Here is a 17054-nt window from a genome sequence, read left to right on the forward strand (position 1 = left end):
TTTCCTCCCCTAGACACTCATATTGGTACACCTAATAGTTTCTTTCCCATAGATGTCTGTAAGTAGACTGTAATTCCTATGTCTGAGGAATGACTCATTTTACTTTATTTTTAATACTGCATGGCCTAAGATCTGAGAAAATTAACTGAGAATTAAAGTCATTTATTGTGTAAAATTCACTAAAACAGGACAAAACATTGATTATTTACGATAAAAACAGCTGTCATACATGATAACCATTTTCATTCTACTAACCTCTGAGCCAGAGAAAGAGTGACAATAAACAGCTACAGAAAACCATTTCTGCATCAAAGTTCAGCACCTGGGAATACATTTTGTCATAATTTACAGCTAGTGCTAATACTAATAATCAGAATTGTTTTGGAATCACATTGTTTTCATTTTTTGAAACATGAACCTTGTTTAATTTCACTGTTTATGGAGCACAGTGCAACATTTGCCTTATTTATTAAGACATTTAATTAGTCCATATGTAGGTATAAAATGTAATATTTTCACTTACTTAATGTCGTGTCCTCAAACAGTGCCTAAATTCATCAGAAGACAACCGGTGCGCTAAATATTTGAGAGCTTCCTTGCCGCTATATTTGGCTCAGTGTAACGCCTGTAATCCTGTTCACTTCCTATTTTAAAGACTTCTGAAAGATGGGCTGTGCCCATCAGCATTAAAGTTTCTTAAAGTGTTAAACTGTATAAGTTTTTGGACACCAAATGTTTTTCATATTACAAAATTATGCAAATATTGTACTGAAAATAAGTAATATTTTACTACAGCACAACAAAACATTTTTGATCTGCTATTTGAAATTAAATAACATGAACAGCATAATTCTTGAACTTTTCCAATTATGGCCTACATTTAGTTTGTTAATAAGCACTTTTGTGCCTGTATATTTTTCACGCAAGAGCGGGCATTGCCGTTTTTTAAATATAATGTGTTAGATTTCCAGTAAGCCACTTCCGCTAATCATAGTTGTATTGTGAACCCTTAGTTTTGCGTCGACTGTGTAGTTTTGACTGTCTAGATCACTTTTAATATGGACTACAAAAAGACTGGCGTCCTTTGCGCAGTTAGGGTGTGCCATAATAGCTGGTTCAAACATAAAAATACCTGCAAGAAATTTGTTTTGACCATAACCCACGCACCAGAGCTGAATGTGGATGTGGGGCACCCTATGATCTGCACGCTGCTAAGCTCGTCGGCTTTGGTTAAAAGCATTATTGTAATGTGTGAATACACTAGCAATGCGAGTTGCTTGTAATTTTTGTTTTAGTCAAATAGTTAACAGTGGCTGCTTCTCAATATCCCTCCTCATCTCCTGGCTCCTCCGTCCTCCATCCTATGACCCGGAAACTGATTGAGCTCAGCCATCTTAAAAGACATCTTAATTCTCGAATTGCTCCACGAGGAGGCGAGGAGTGAGGAGGATTCCTGAGGAGTCATATGTGAGGATACACAGGTGTTAAAATTCTCCTCCCCCTTCACATCGTTCAACAATAATTTTAATTTATACTTTACATTTGCAGTTTCAACCTGATCTCACGGCAATTCGTAACAATTCAACGAGGTGGCTAATTCGTACGAATTCATACGACCTCACTCGTACGAATTAGTAGGATTTTTGCTAAATCGTACATATTTTACGAATTGCCCAATTCGTATGAATTCATACGAATGACCTACCCCTGACCCCGCCCCTAAACCTACCCATCACGTGGGTTTAGACAAATCGTACAAATTCGTATGAGTGAGGTCGTACGAATTTGCCACCTTTTTATCACATAAGCAAAGGTTTAATCCACGTTCACGACTCTGCAGTGACGCTGCTGACGTGTTATCTGGTGACACGTCAGCAGCGTCTTACGTCGTGAACGCGGATTGACAACAGACCCGGAAGAGAATACAATGCTGAATATAGTCGTAGTTTTTGTTATTTTTGGACCAAAACGTATTTTCGATGCTTCAAAAAATTCTAACTAACTCACTGATGTCACATGGACTACTTTGATTTCTTTATTACCTTTCTGGATATTCACTTTTTGGGTGAACTAACCCTTTAACTAACCAAACTAAAACAACATAAGGGCAGATCCTTTGAGCGCAGCTGATGATGCTATGAAGGGACGCTCAAATGATCGAGTATTCCAATGTATAAAAAAGCTTTCATTCGATTCCTCTGTCCTCATTTTCTTTCCTTGCAGCCTTCCCTCGCATCCTACAGGGGCTGGAGCTGAGACGTGAGGAAGGAAAGGAAACGAGGATGCACAGATAAGAATTGAGAGGCACCCAGTGTATCTGTTGCATTATCCGTTCAATCACCATTTTGAGTTATTCGCATGCACATGCTTAATGTGACACAAATGCAGTACATGTGAAATGGTTTGTTAAATGACGTTATTAAGGTTCTAAATGCAGCAGTAGTTTATGTATTTCTCTTGTGTGTATTTGAGCAACACATTTGTGAGAAATGGCCAAAATTTCCGTACCTTTGCTCTTTCCACTTTTTTAATGGCAGACCCACAGAAGATCATCCCTTTAATATTTGTCCACATCTTTACGATAGAAATTTGACAGCCACTGTGATTTCTTGAACAATAACATGTGAACATCAAAACATGCAAACTCATACGTACGTCATCGTATTTACTTCCGTGTTTCAAAATAAGGTGGATACATGTATAATGCTATAAAAGTGAAGTGTCTCAGTCACAGTTGACTGACTGTGCTGGCCAGCTGAATTGAATTAGGGCTTAACTGTTTGTCATAGGGTCATATTTGCATGTTTTTATAACATCCAGTGGCAAACATGGGAGGCAAACGTGAACTAACAAGAGAGAATAGGCAAGCTATGCAAGTTACATTAAATAATGAAGGCATTTCCTCCAGAAAAATTGCCCAGAAACTCAAAATACCAGTGAGTACTGTAGCATAAACCATGTTGTCTGGCCTTAACCTTTCTGTCAAATTAATCCCATATTAACCCGATAGGGTTGAGTTCAGGTGACTATGGGGGCCATGTAATCATTTTCAGCTTTCCTCCTTGTTCTTTTTTCTTCAAATAGTATAAATGGAGGCAGAAGTATTATGGTATTGGGGGTGTTTTGCGAGCTCTAGAGTTGGTGACCGGAATTCTTAACAAAGAGGGTTACCTAGTATTCTCCAGAGACATGCCATACCATCTGGCTTGAGACTAATTGGACAGTCCTTCATACTACATGAGGACAATGATCCGAAACTTGCGTATAAGCTTTGCCAGAACTATCTGAAGAAAAAATGAAGAAGGAAAGCTGAAAATGATGACATGGCGGCCCCCAGTCACCCAACCTTAAACCTGTCGAGTTGGTATGGGACGAACTTGACAGAAAGGTTAAGGCCAGACAACCAACCAGTGCTGAGCATCTGTGGACACTTCTTCAACACTTCTGGGGTCCGTTCTTCGTACATCGCTAACTCAGTTAGCTGGATTTGATTGTTGGCGATTTGGCATGATCTTGGATTGTTTGGTTCTTCAACGCTCATCCTGGACTTGCTGTCATAGCAACAGGTGCGCAAACTTAAACCTGCTCGGGAGCAGGCTTATTTCATGTTAACAGGATTAGATCCCGGCTTCATAAGCGGAGCTGATACTGGAAGTCCAGCGCAGCGCGATAGTGCACTTTCTGAGATATATATTTTTTTCTCGTGATTCGTGAGATTGTCGTTTTTTGTCGCTTTTATGTTTAAAAAAGTTTTAGTTTTTTTTTTTTTTTGTGGCATTTCCAAGCCACTTAAGACCCAATGTTGTAAAGCAGTTTTTTTTTTTTTTTTTTAGGCTATCATTTTTTATGAAGATCATACAATCATGACCATGCCGATTACAGATATGTCACTCAGGCTTCACTAACGTGATTGGTACCATAGACTATAGGCTACCAGACTGCCATCAAGGCCTCAGTGAAGGGGATTATGTGAACAGAAAAGGGGATTCACAATGTAAATGTGCAGCCCAGTTACTATTGTGATTCTTAATATTCCAGATTAGTAATATTATATCAAATTAAAAAAAAGGCAGTTGACTAAAATCTTCCATATCACAAGTGTGAAAGCAAAATGGCCAGGATCTGTGCATGACTTAAGAATTTTCAGAGATTCACATTTATGCATATTATTTGAAAGTGGTAAGAAAAGTTCCACAATTAAATATCAAGCTCACTGTATTACATACACTTATGCTGATCCTAACAGAACTGCACTTTTTCATAGGTGATTGACATGTTCCTGCCTGCAGACAGGTGTTTTATGACCCCATTCCCTGACCCAAACCAGTTACAATGCAGCTCTAGCCAGGACAAGGGCACACAATGAAATGAACTTTGGCTGACTAAAGGGAAGATTTCAGTGTCTGAAAAGTCTGAGGGTTGCACCTGACAGGGCCTGTGACATTGTTGCATGTGCCATATTACACAACATTGCCCAAAAAACAAAAAACACTTTTCATTAAATGTTTAATAAAAGACAAATATGCTTAGTTCCTTGAGCTTAAATTCAGTTGTTCTTTGTAAAGAAAAGCCAGTGATCAAATGCCTGCAACAACAGATATTAGACACATGCCTCATGCAACAAATAAAAAGGAAAAGTTGGCTATACACTGCCCACCTGTAGGCCTATGTCTCCTCTGTCTGGGCAGACTCTTCTGTAGGCCTTTCTGTAGATGTGGAATCCTGCAACTTATATTGCAGCCATAAAGCATACAAGTATAAATTAAGTAAAGTTATTTATGCACTTGCAGGTAGGCTAGTTCCTCCATATGACAGTTATCTGAGAGGGTTTATTCACTGTCCAGTGCAATGGAAACAAATGGACATTACAAAGTCTTATACTTTCTTTCCTTTCCTCTTTCCTATTTCAGCCACCACTTTCTTGGGAACAGATACAAGTGTGTATTATGTAAAAGTGCACAAAAGAGGAAAACACAATGTCATTACAATGAACTACACGGGGAAAAATGTGATCAATAACTCATGGCAAAATATTTTTACATTAACATAAGTTTATCAGTTTTCACTTTCACAAGTCAAAGCAATTCATCATTACTCAAGATTTAACAGTTGAAATGACTATACAGCCTTAATTTAATGCAGCAAAAATTATTTTACAGTGTAGGCTACTAAGATCTTTTCTATTTTTTTCTCAGCCTTTTTCTTGGTTGCTTTTATAAACAGAACACCATTTATTTAGCAGTGCCTTTTATAAAAGACACTATAATAAAAATTACCATTATATATGTAGAATATTTTTGTACTTCACTTTTATTTGTTCCCATGTTCTAGTGTGGTGACTCTGACATTACAATGTACAAAGTAATTATGCAATTATTAAAATACAAAAATACAGGCTAATAAGTGATAAAAACATCTAACATGGCCACTTCTAACGGATTTAAATTGTCTGCTACTTTTTGCCAGCCCTCTCTCCTGGCTTTCGCAGACTTTGAGGTGTTCCCTGGCGTTTTGATTAAACATTAAAATTCCGAATAAACTTCGACTATTAGTTCTTGCTCTGCTGAGGAGAAAAACTGAGCGCGCTCTTTGGCCACGCTGAGCAGCCATTTGCAGCGTTGCTGATCAATGTTTCTACTATCGATACATATCCCCTTTTAACCAGCGCATGAACGCGCAATTATCTCAGATAACTCAATCCAGCGATACTAATCATATCCGGCAGGTGTGTTCGAAGAACCGAGTTAGCCAGATCATGATTCGCACGATGATGTCATCTTGGATGTGTCATTTGATCTCGGATGTAATAAGCAACGTACGAAGAACGGGCCCCTGGAGTAAACTTTCAGAACAATATTTAGAATCCTTACTTGAGTCTAAGATATAGGTTTTTCATTAGACAAAGTATGTATTTTTGTTCTTTATTTATTTTTTCCTGTATTATTGTTGATATAAATGCATTTCCAGTGATCGTAATGGTATTATGTTGTTTCTTAAAAATAAAACATGAAAGTTTCACAGTGTTCAAAAGCTTTTGACTGGTAGTGTATAGCCTATATAACTAAATAAATGAAATATATATGAAGTTCAACATCCTATTAATCTTAGCTTCACAAATATTGAAAAATATAAAAAAACAGATAGGGGTATAACAGCCTAATAAATATATAATTGTTGTTCTTTTGTACTTGCTATTCATAAACAATCCTGAAAGCATATGCTCCATAATGATTTCCACACTTCATTAAGCAGCACAACCATTTTCAACTGTGATTATAATCAGAAATGTTTCTTGAGCAGCAAATCAGGATTAGAATGATTTCTGAAGGGTCATGTGACACTGAAATCTAGAGTAATGAGCTTTGCCATCACAATATTTTTTTTTAAACATTAAATAGAAAACAGTTGCCACAAAACGTGCAAATTAATAAAAACATTATAAACTTTAAGAAACGATACACATTGTAGTTTAAGTTCGCGCTGAAACTCTATTTATTTATTTTTTTTAATAATCCATTAAACCTGCTGAGAAAGGAGGAGCGTGAACTAAAATGATCAGATCCGCGTGCATGCCCGGGAAACTCATGAATATTCATGTAGGCTCTGCCCATTGCCTCTACAGATGTACAACTTACTTTTGCTCCACATTTCACATAGATCAATGGTGCAAAAGGGTTATTCACTGTCAAAGTGATGCCAAAATGAATGGGAGTCAATGGAATGCTAACAGCAGGTGATGGTCTGCTAATCAATGGCGGCACCCGGGGAAGCTTCAGTGTTTTCTAAAACATTGGCCCCCTGGTTTTGCACCATATTCACTGCAGCAACTGTAGCAAAAATGTGAGTGTACGAGTTTCTTAGTGATTTGTAGAATAGGATTTGTGCACCTGCAATGAAGAATTTGAGAAGGTGTAACTGTTGTGTTGTGTTTGTGGAAGAGAAAAAAAAGTCTACAAGTTTGCAACTCTTAAAACATTTCTCTTTGTGACTTCTCTGTGACTATGTGTGGCTATTCTCTACAACTACACATTTCACTGTCACAGGCGTTCAGTTGATTTGCACCAAAAATACCTTAGTTCTCTGTTCCTCTTTTAAAATGAATGCGCTGTCGATATCTTCTATAACAGACGTGATGCCGGAATCTACACATGATGTTTCATAAACAAAGTTCGGGAGGAACACGTTCATATAATCAATCCAATCAACTTGTCATCAAATAATTACCATGTCTACCCTATCAGCATGAGAAGAAGCATTTATTCACTCTGTCAACTCACCTAACATTCCTTGACAGTTTTCAGCATCCCTCCACTCACTCTTGGCTTGTTCTTCTACAGCCTGGAATACGGGGGGAGTACTAGCTGGGTTCGGGCTTACCGAGCCTCGAGCCCTCTCCTCGGACAGCACGCCAAATGTGCATTTATTCTATCTGACTTATTTGTAAGTGTGAAATCTCAATTCTCCAGCGGCAGTCATCTTTGTTGTAAATTAATTCAACCCAAGCGCTCTTTGGTGATGTGTATGATTACGTTACTGTAGATCATCTGTCCATCATTGTATAAAGCTGACAATTTGATTGGTCCGAACAGCTCTGGTTCGAGCATAATTGCTCCACAACGGATCAAGTCCAGACCGAACTTCCCGACCTAAAAATGTTATGGGCGGGGCTAAGTTCGGCTGGCATCCAGGCTACTGAGAACCCCTGCTCTAGGTGAATACACGTAAAGGCTCCACATAAGAATAATGCTTAATACAATAAACTTTTATTTTGCTTCATTTGCTAAATGTAGATGAATAGGTCTGCTTGAACAAATAAAAAAATAGACATACATGAATAGATTACATTTACAAACAAATGATTAAAAAAAAAATCAAACTTCATGCAGCTTTCCGCAATCAAACAAACCGATGCTGATTTGCAGCACCGCAATGGAAAGACTTAAAGGGATAGTTCACTTTGAAATGAAATTTTGGTATGTTTTAGCTTACCTGAAGGGCATCCAAGATGTAGGTGTCTTTTTTTCCACAGTAGTTTCAATTTTGATATTTTTAGGTCAAGCCGTTCTTGTCTGTCAGTCATATAATGCAGGTCTATGGACACTGTCTCAAAGAGCATGCACAGAGTCCAAATTAAAACAATTCCCCATCGTCCAAATTAAACAATTCCCCATCGTAAGTACACATTGATGGCCTAAGACACGAAACTCTGTGCATGCTCTTTGAGACCGTGACCATAGACCTGCATTATATGACTGACAGACAAGAACGGTTGACCTAAAAATATCAAAATTGAAACTACTGCGGAAAAAAAGACACCTACATCTTGGATGCCCTTCAGGTAAGCTAAAACATACCAAAATTTCATTTCAAAGTGAACTATCCCTTTAAAGGATAAAGGAGAAGAACAGCACAATTTAGCAGCTGTAGCCGTTCGGCTGGATAGTGCAAAAAAACACATTCTGTCCTCAATTTAATATCTTTATTTTTTTAATAAGAAAATGTGGACCTGTCCGTATAAATTGTCACCATGATGCTACGGGGTATTGTAGGTGATTGCCAGGGTTTTGTCTGTTCTTAATGTTTTCTTTACTGCATTGCTATGAGGTTGTTAGGCTGTTGTAAGGGTGTTTTGGGTGGTTGCTAAATGTTTTGCTTTTTTAGCCAGGCCCAAATTAATAGATAATTGTGATAGATAATGGCCTGGTTTCACAGACAGGGCTTAGATTAAGCCAGGATTAGACCTTAGTTTAATTAGGATATCTAAGTAGCTTTTATAAATGTGCCTTAGAAAAAAGAAACAATTACTGGCGTGCATCTTGCAATGCAGTATGTCAATTGTGTGTGTAATTTCTTTAAAGAATTTGAATGAAAGCATATTTTTAACTAATCATTTAAATATAATTTGCACAACCACAACAATATCCTGTGTTTAGACATCGCACAGGAAGTTCCGGGGGCCGGGGGAAATCTCGTTCCACCGAGCACTGCGATTCAACAGAGAAGGGCACTTTCGCTTTCGTGATCTTAGGGGCTCAAGCACTAAAGTTTTTTTACGTACTAAGAAAAGTTTCTGCTATTGCCCAATGCTTTGTGAAAGAGAACAAATTTGTGCATGATAAACTATCACCACCACCATAACACCAACCATATAACTTCTTTCTTTCTATCTCTTTCTTTCTTTCTTTCTTTCTTTCTTTCTTTCTTTCTTTCTTTGCTTTATACACATTATCAGATGCATTCAGAAATGTGGCAGACACAGAACAGCAACTTTTCAAACAGATTAAGTTTCATTAACCTGATGTCTATAATAGTGCTGTTAATCTCTGACATGCATTGGGTGAAAGATAAATACTAGTGAAAAGATAAGATAACATCTCAAGAGATGTGAGATGGGGTTTTCCTGCGGAAAACTCTCTGCAGTGATGTGAGACCTCTCACTTGGACAAAGTGACACTTCACTATCATTGTCGGTTAATTACTAAACATCTAGGGCTGTATTCACAACACAACCTATTTACAAAGCTGCTGATACCAACTTTTACTAAGAGAGAGAAGTTACTAAGAGAAAGGGCGGGGTTGAACTCGTTGCTATGGATAATGACGTCAACACGCTTAACTATGACAACAGTGATTGGCTGATGGGGGAGGAGTCTCTGTCAGTGATATAAGTATTGTAGAATGAGGTATCATGTTTCCAAATTCAAAGATTTTTAAAATGAAAATGTTGCCATATTCAAACAAAGATTTTAAAATACAAATGTTGCCATATTCAAACAAAGATTTTTAAATTTTTAAATACAAATGTTGCCATATTCAAATGTAGGTAAGTGTCACTAATTAAACTATATGTTCAGCTAATTGTCAGCCTCTAACATGTCTGCATCTCAAGAGATTGCATAATTCAAACGACAAATGATGTTTAATAAACAAAGTTCGGGAGGAGCACGTTCAAACTTTCTATCTAATCAGCTCGAGAGAGAAGGTATTATACATACACAGCCGACTCACCTATGTTTGTCAACAGTTTTCTGCATCACTCCTCAGCTGGGGATAGGCTACGGGGGAGTAGGCCTACGCTCAACTGGTTTGGGCTAAGGGGCTGTTTACACCTGGCCACTTCATGTGTTTTCTCAGATCGGATAGCTATCTGATTTATCAAAACGATTCCATTTACACCTGGTCACATAAATGTGCTTTTGCGAAACGGATTTAAATCCAATCTTAAATTCCCGCGCTATATGCAGATTTAATGGAGTGCACGTCACCGAAAGCAACAGATATGAGCTGCATTTTATTGATCATGAGCTAAAATTTCAAAATCAAAGACCGCAATAAGAGAGAGCGGCAACAGCCCTGGTAAGATCATTTCATTTCTTTACTTTTAATGATGATGATTGTGTGTTAAGCGTCTGCGACTTACTTTCACTTTGATTTGCGATAGTTTGCAGTTGCACGTTGGCTTAATGAAGAGATGCTCAGCTTCTCATCTGCGGTGATGCGTGTTCCAGTAGCGTCGTCATATCGGGCTATAACATTAGCATATACGCTCTCACACGTTTATTTTTTTAGCATTTTTGGGAGGAGTACAATTTGCATATGTGGTTTCAACAACCAGATGTATTTACACTTGTCCAGTTTTGTCAGGAATGTGGCCCAGACCACCTCCTGAAGTGGTTTGAGCGATCGGATTCAAATCCGTCTCGAATGCGTTTCGGAGGGCATTTACACCTGGTCTTTTCACGATCGGATAGCTATCCGATCTGAGAAAACCAGAAAACGCATGAAGTGGCCAGGTGTAAACAGCCCCTAAATTCCAAGCTTGGAGCCCTCGATCCCCTTGGACAGCACGCCAAATACGCTTGGATCATTTGTAATTGTGAATTTGTGAAAACAACTGACACAGGCAGTCACACATTATTTATTTATTTGTTTATTTAATAAAGATTTATTTTGAACTTTTTATCATAGATTAAAATTTATAAATCAAAATATTGCATTTATGAAGAAAAGGTCCAAGGCTCTATAGCTATTGCCTCTATACGCTACAGTGTCCTTGGGCAGAACAGCCGTTAAGATTGTTTGTAATTTTGTCTTGATGACTTAGGAGCTACTTTTAGCCTTACATCGTGAATATGGCCCCTGGACAGCTAAAACGAACTTTGTAAGGTTCAGTTGTATTTATCACAATCTCCATTAGTTTACAAAATCTTTCAATATTTATTTTTTGCTGTACATTTAACATTTACTTATTAAATTTGGCCACAAAAAAGTATTGGTAACACTGAAAATGTCAGAATTTTGGTCTCAAACAAGTAATTTTTTTTAAAGATGGTTACTGCATCATTTTAAGATCATATTTTATTCAAAACAGGGGATTGTTCAACGTAATGGATTTTTTCTTCAGATACAACAGATGCATAAAATGTTGCTTTGGCCTTGTGACAGACATGGTTTGCAGAAATGCAGTTCATCAAAATTCATGGCTTACAACATTGACGATGAAAAAGGGGAAGTTAAATTGTATGGACAAAAAGGAACTAGCCTACTCAGTAATGATTTAAAGATTTTTAGTGGAAATTAATTTGCTGAATTTTGAAACTGACTATTATTATGCTGCCTTCATGTGATACATACATTTCCTACTTCCTGCTTCTGAGGTCGTGATTATACAAGCTTGTCGCATTCAAATGCTTGTTGTCCGAACAGAAAACACGGAAGACAGCAGGGGCCCAAACTCACAGGGTTACAGGATAAGTGGAGTTGACAAAACCAAACTTGAACTTTGTCATTATACATAGTACAATGAAATTCTGTCTGGTGAATGAATCTGTTAAATAAATAAAAAAATAATAAAAAAAAACTTTTTTTGACACAACAAACAACAACAATAGGCAGCATCAAACAGCAGCAATTACTTTAAAATAAAGTGTCATTATCTAAAGTGCAATTATGTCCCTAGCTGGAAGGTATATGTGCAGGGGGTGTAATAGACCAACGCTACTTTTGCGTCATCGAAGGGTAACGCCCCTTTTTGGGGGAAAACAAACGGATTCCCCTGAGAACAGAACTCGCTCGCTCTAGACCTGCAAAGTTTCTTGATAGCAAAAATGGCACAAACATACACTCTCTTTGCCGGCCGAGGACCGTGAGCGGTATTTAAAGAAGCTACTGGATAGGGAGTTACAGAGGTGTCCCTTTGAAATGGTCGAAAACTGGATTAATGACCCCACGCAGTGGCCAAATATGGACTATTCATATCTCGTGGAATCACCAAGTAAGTAACGTTAGCCTATTTTTTTGTCATTAACACACTCACAGTATGACAAACTAGACGATGAGGCCATGTCAAGAGGAGTCGGTGGTTTACTTGGATCATATTTCACTTGATTTAAGCTATTGACAGTTTTGTTGTCGACTAACGTTAGCTATACTAGTAAGAAACCCTCAAACACTGTAATCAGAACAATCTTGTCAGATGCTAAAAACATAAATAGTCCGTACCTTAAGTGAGGTAGATACAATGAAAAACATGCCCCATACATAGGTCCCATACATATTTTGCCGTACACTGTAAACCTTTTTACAACTTTCAAAGTCCTAGCACTTTCTAGACACAAGCAGAAACCAGCCAAGTCCACTTTAGTCCTAGCCTGCCACTATTTCAACAGTAAAATCAGTTAACAGCCAAGGTAGCGTGCCTAGTGAGAGCTAACGTTAATCACGCAGCTGCTAGCAGCTTCGTCTTTCTAACAAGTAACGTTATAGCTAGTCGACAACAAAACTATGTCAATAGCTTAAATCAAGTGAAATATGATCCAAGTAAACCACCGACTCCTCTTGACATGGCCTCATCGTCTAGTTTGTCATACTGTGAGTGTGTTAATGACAAAAAAAAAAAATAGGCTACTTACTTGGTGATTCCACGAGATAGTGGTAGATGTCTGAATAGTCCAAAGAGAGTGTATGTTTGTGCCATTTTTGCTATCAAGAAACTTTGCAGGTCTAGAGCGAGCGAGTTCTGTTCTCAGGGGAATCTGTTTGTTTTCCCCCAAAAAGGGGCGTTACCCTTCGATGACGCAAAAGTAGCGTTGGTCTATAGAGATCACAGCTCTCGAAGCTGAAAAGAAGCTGTTTCTCAGTCTATTTGTTCTGTTTGTGTGTGTTCTTATAGTCCTGTATCTCCGCCCTGAGGGCAGTGGGACAAACAGTGTATGACCCGGATGGGTGGGATCTATGCCAATGTTTCTGGCCTTCTTCTGGAGACGTTCTGCATACACAGAGTCCAGATCTGGATTCCCCACAATCCTCTGCGCTGTTTTAACCACACAGGGCCAAGTCCTTTCGGTCATGTGCTGTGCAGCTGGCATACCACACAGTCACACAGTGACAAAGGATAGTCTCTATGGTACTCCTGTAGAAATGTATCAACAGCCGAAAGGAGAGTCTGACCTGCTTCAACTTCCTGAGGAAGAAAAGTCTTCGTTTAGCTTTCCTCACCAGGTGGAAGGTGTTAAGAGCCCAGGTCTGGGGCCTCATTTATAAAAGTTGCGTACGCACAAAAGAAGGCGTACTCCGCTCTCTACGCAATAATTGGTATTTATAAAAAGCAAACTTGACGGGAAAATGTGCGGTCTTTCACGCACACTCTGACCCAGGCGTACGCACAAAAACGGGTGAAATGAGAAATGGCGACACCGTCGGCAGTTGGAAGAAACACTTGAAAGTGTTTGAAACTGTAGACGGTTGTGTAAAATAAACGGCAACACTGCCTTTCATAAATAACATGAAGACTTCACAAAGCAAGTCTTACAATTAACAGCCTACACGAACACCCGTTTGATCGATCTGCAGTGTAAAACAAACAAAATCAAATGAAGATTAGAACAGAAATGCAAATTAACACATATTTGCTAAAAGAAAAGTGAAATATGTTCTGCAATAATATTGGCATGTTATGCAATTCATCCTCATAACACATCTGTAGCTTGTCAGATGCAATCAAATGGATGGTAATAAAATGCCATGATGCCATCACAATGCGTAATGACGTGAGTGAAGTTACGTTTCTTGGTTTTCCTCTGTGTTTGCCATGATTTCGCAATCGATGAATATTAACTTGTGGGCGTTTCACGGACTATTTATGGGCAACTATGGGCGTGACATGAAGCCGCAAAAGCTGCGCTACATTTAGAATTGATTGTGATTTATTAAGGGAAAACTGCGTAGGATGTGCGTGCGCACGGTTTTATAAATCCGAATATTTCTGTGCGTACGCACGTCCTATGTTTCATCCGTACGCCAATTATGACGCAAATCATACGCAAAGTTTTATAAATGAGGCCCCAGGTCTGCTGTGGATACCCAGAAACTTGATATTATCCACACGCTCCACTTCCACCCTCTGTACAAGCAGTGGCGCATGTACTGTCCTTCCAGATCTTCTGAAGTCCACAATAACAAACCACTCCAATCAGGCATTGATGGTACTGTAGCTCCCCCCAGTAATTTCACAAGCACAAAGATTCTCTGATGACTGGCAATTTATTGAAAGGTTCACCATCAGGATAACGATCCAACTCAACATGCCGTGAGAAGAAAAGACATAAAATAAACACAAAATACAAACGTAACAACCACACGGAATGAGGGGGCAGAGAACAGTACACCAGAATGACAGTTAACACACAATTCTTTATGAATGATTAAGGGCCCTATAATACACCCGACGCAAGTGTCTTTTGCTAGTTTCAGCCCGACACAGTTATCATTTTCACGTCCTGCGGAACTTTGTTTAAATAGCAAATGCATTTGCGCCCATTTGTCCGCCCATGGGCTTGCTGGTCTGAAAAAGAGGTGTGTTCAGGCGCATTGTTGGCGTGTTGCTATTTTGCGACAAACTGAAATAGACTGTGCCATTGACCAATTGAAACCTGGTCTAAAGTCAATAGTGCAATATTATTATTTTTTTTTAAAGTGCGGATTAGTAATATGCACCTATATGCGGGTCCACAACGCCCATTCACTTGTCCCGTAGATGGTCTGCTTTAACCTCGCGCACGAGCAGATCCATTTCCTCGCTAGAGAAGCATTCAGTTTTTCCGCTTGCAAACTCCGCCATGTAAATGGCAAATCCGCAAATGGCGCGAGCGCAACTGGCTTTTAAAGGGAATAGGAGATAAGACTCTGGTTTATTGCACGTTACGCCCAAAACACACCCATTACACATTAAGAGAATAGGGACAACTCTTTTAGACCATGCGCCGGGTGCGCCGACCATTTTCCCGTCGTTAAACTAGCAAAAGGGGCTCTAAGTGCGCTTGCGCCATGCGCTTTAGACAAAGCGCTTAGATCGCTAAAATAGGGCCCTAAAACACAACCTCATAAAACAAGTTTCCCCCCTTTATCAGCTTGTAGAATCACACATAGACGGGCTCACGTCAGCGGTTCGTGATTCAATTCACGTTTATTTGTAAGGGCAAAATTAGCTATATAGACCAAAACAAATTTTTGTACCAGGCTGTAAACATTTTTTTTTTTTTTTCTGCTGTAAAAATGTGAATTTTAACATGGGAGATATATGGAATTGACTCCCTTTTCGGAGCCTGTCTCTAGTGTAGCATAAGTCACTTCAGTATTGGCTTCAACAGAGAGACTGGAAGGTTGCCGCTCAGGCATGACATGGCAAATTTCAGCAGCAATCTCCAAGTTACAAGGTAGTGATCAGTGATATCATCACTTTGCTGTTGAATATCTATATCAATAGGATTGGTTCCATGCAACATAAATAAATCTAATGTATGATTAAAACGATGGGTGGGTCCAGGGAAATTTTTCTTGACCCCAAATCAATTTAGTAAATCTGTAAATGCAGCCCCCTAATGCATCATTTGAATTATCTACGTGAATGTTAAAATCTCCAACAATCAATGCTTTATCAACGTTGACCAATAGGTCTGAGAGAAAATCCACAAACTCTTTTAGGAAATCATCATAGGGCCCTGGAGGTCTATATATACGGTAGCCAAAGCAAGCAATTTTTTTTCTTATAAATGAGAGTGTAACATTTAGCACAAACACTTCAAATGAATTAAACCTTTGTCCTGTTTTCTGAGTAACATTAAGAATATCTCTATACATTTTTGCAACACCGCCGCCACGGCCAATCAGACGGGGCTCATGCTTATAACAGTAGCCTGCTGGAATAGACTCGTTGAGACCGAAATAATCATTTGGTTTAAGCCAGGTTTCGGTGAGGCAGAGTACATCAAAACTATTATATATGATCATTTCATTTACAATATCTGCCTTAGGTGCGAGTAATCTAATGTTTATGAGACCTAGCTTTAGAAATTGTTTTTGTTCACTAATTTTTAGATTTTCTGGTTTAATCACGATTAGATTTTTTCTAGATCCTACAGTAGATTTATTGTTTGACCTCACTAATCGAGGAATAGACACAGTTTCTATATACTGTACTATACTCACACTTCTATCAAATAAATGGGTAGAATAAAGACTGTGACTTGAGTTTTGATTTTCTAGTCATACCGTGCGTAGCGTCTTGGAGATGTTACCTGACAGAAGATCCGCTCCGATTCTGCTGGGGTTTAGGCCATCAGCACAGAAAAGCCTAGGTCACTCCCAGAAAAGATTCCAATTATTTACAAAGAGCAGTTTCTGTTCATTACACCATGACATTAACCATTCATTTAGAGCAAATAATCTACTGAACCTTTCATGTCCTTGTTGGTACGTGGGAAGCAGTCCGGACACGATGATCCTCGTCGCGGGTGATGTGCTGCATTCCCTCTCGATCAGGCTCCTGAAGTCCCTCTTCAGAACCTCTGTCTGCAGCAGCCTGATCTCGTTCACCCCCGCGTGCAGTACGACAGCTCCGATGCTCTCATCATCATTCAGAATCTCGGGTATCTGAGCAGCGGCATCGAGAACACAAGCACCAGGAAAACAGTGACAGTGCACCTTAGCTTTAGCTGAGGTAGCGTGGACGTGCCAGACGATGGAATCGCCGATGATCACAGCGCCGCGTTCCGTCT

At 39.0% G+C, this 17054-nt stretch overlaps 2 protein-coding genes across 3 annotated transcripts in view; one reads left to right on the forward strand and one right to left on the reverse strand.

Annotated features, from left to right (window-relative positions):
- LOC307167340 (B-cell receptor CD22) overlaps positions 1–623 on the reverse strand; it is a 98978-nt gene extending 98355 nt beyond the window's left edge. Inside the window, exons 1-2 of one of the 2 annotated variants that reach the window (XR_013822755.1) lie at positions 524–623; positions 256–322 (exon numbers count right to left, since the gene is read on the reverse strand). Coding sequence is in view for 1 of the 2 variants with exons in the window: in XM_079886364.1 (XP_079742490.1) it covers positions 256–301 (46 nt within the window). In the remaining variant the exon portion in view is untranslated. The remainder of the gene's footprint in view (positions 1–255; positions 323–523) is intronic. The other variant, XM_079886364.1, reaches the window with a different exon arrangement.
- The window catches only part of LOC307167355 (sialic acid-binding Ig-like lectin 14), a 340868-nt gene that overhangs the window by 39611 nt on the left and 284203 nt on the right, over positions 1–17054 (forward strand). The window lies entirely within an intron of this gene.

This window comes from Squalius cephalus (assembly GCF_949319135.1).
Source record: "Squalius cephalus genome assembly, chromosome: 11".
Lineage (NCBI taxonomy): Eukaryota > Metazoa > Chordata > Actinopteri > Cypriniformes > Leuciscidae > Squalius > Squalius cephalus.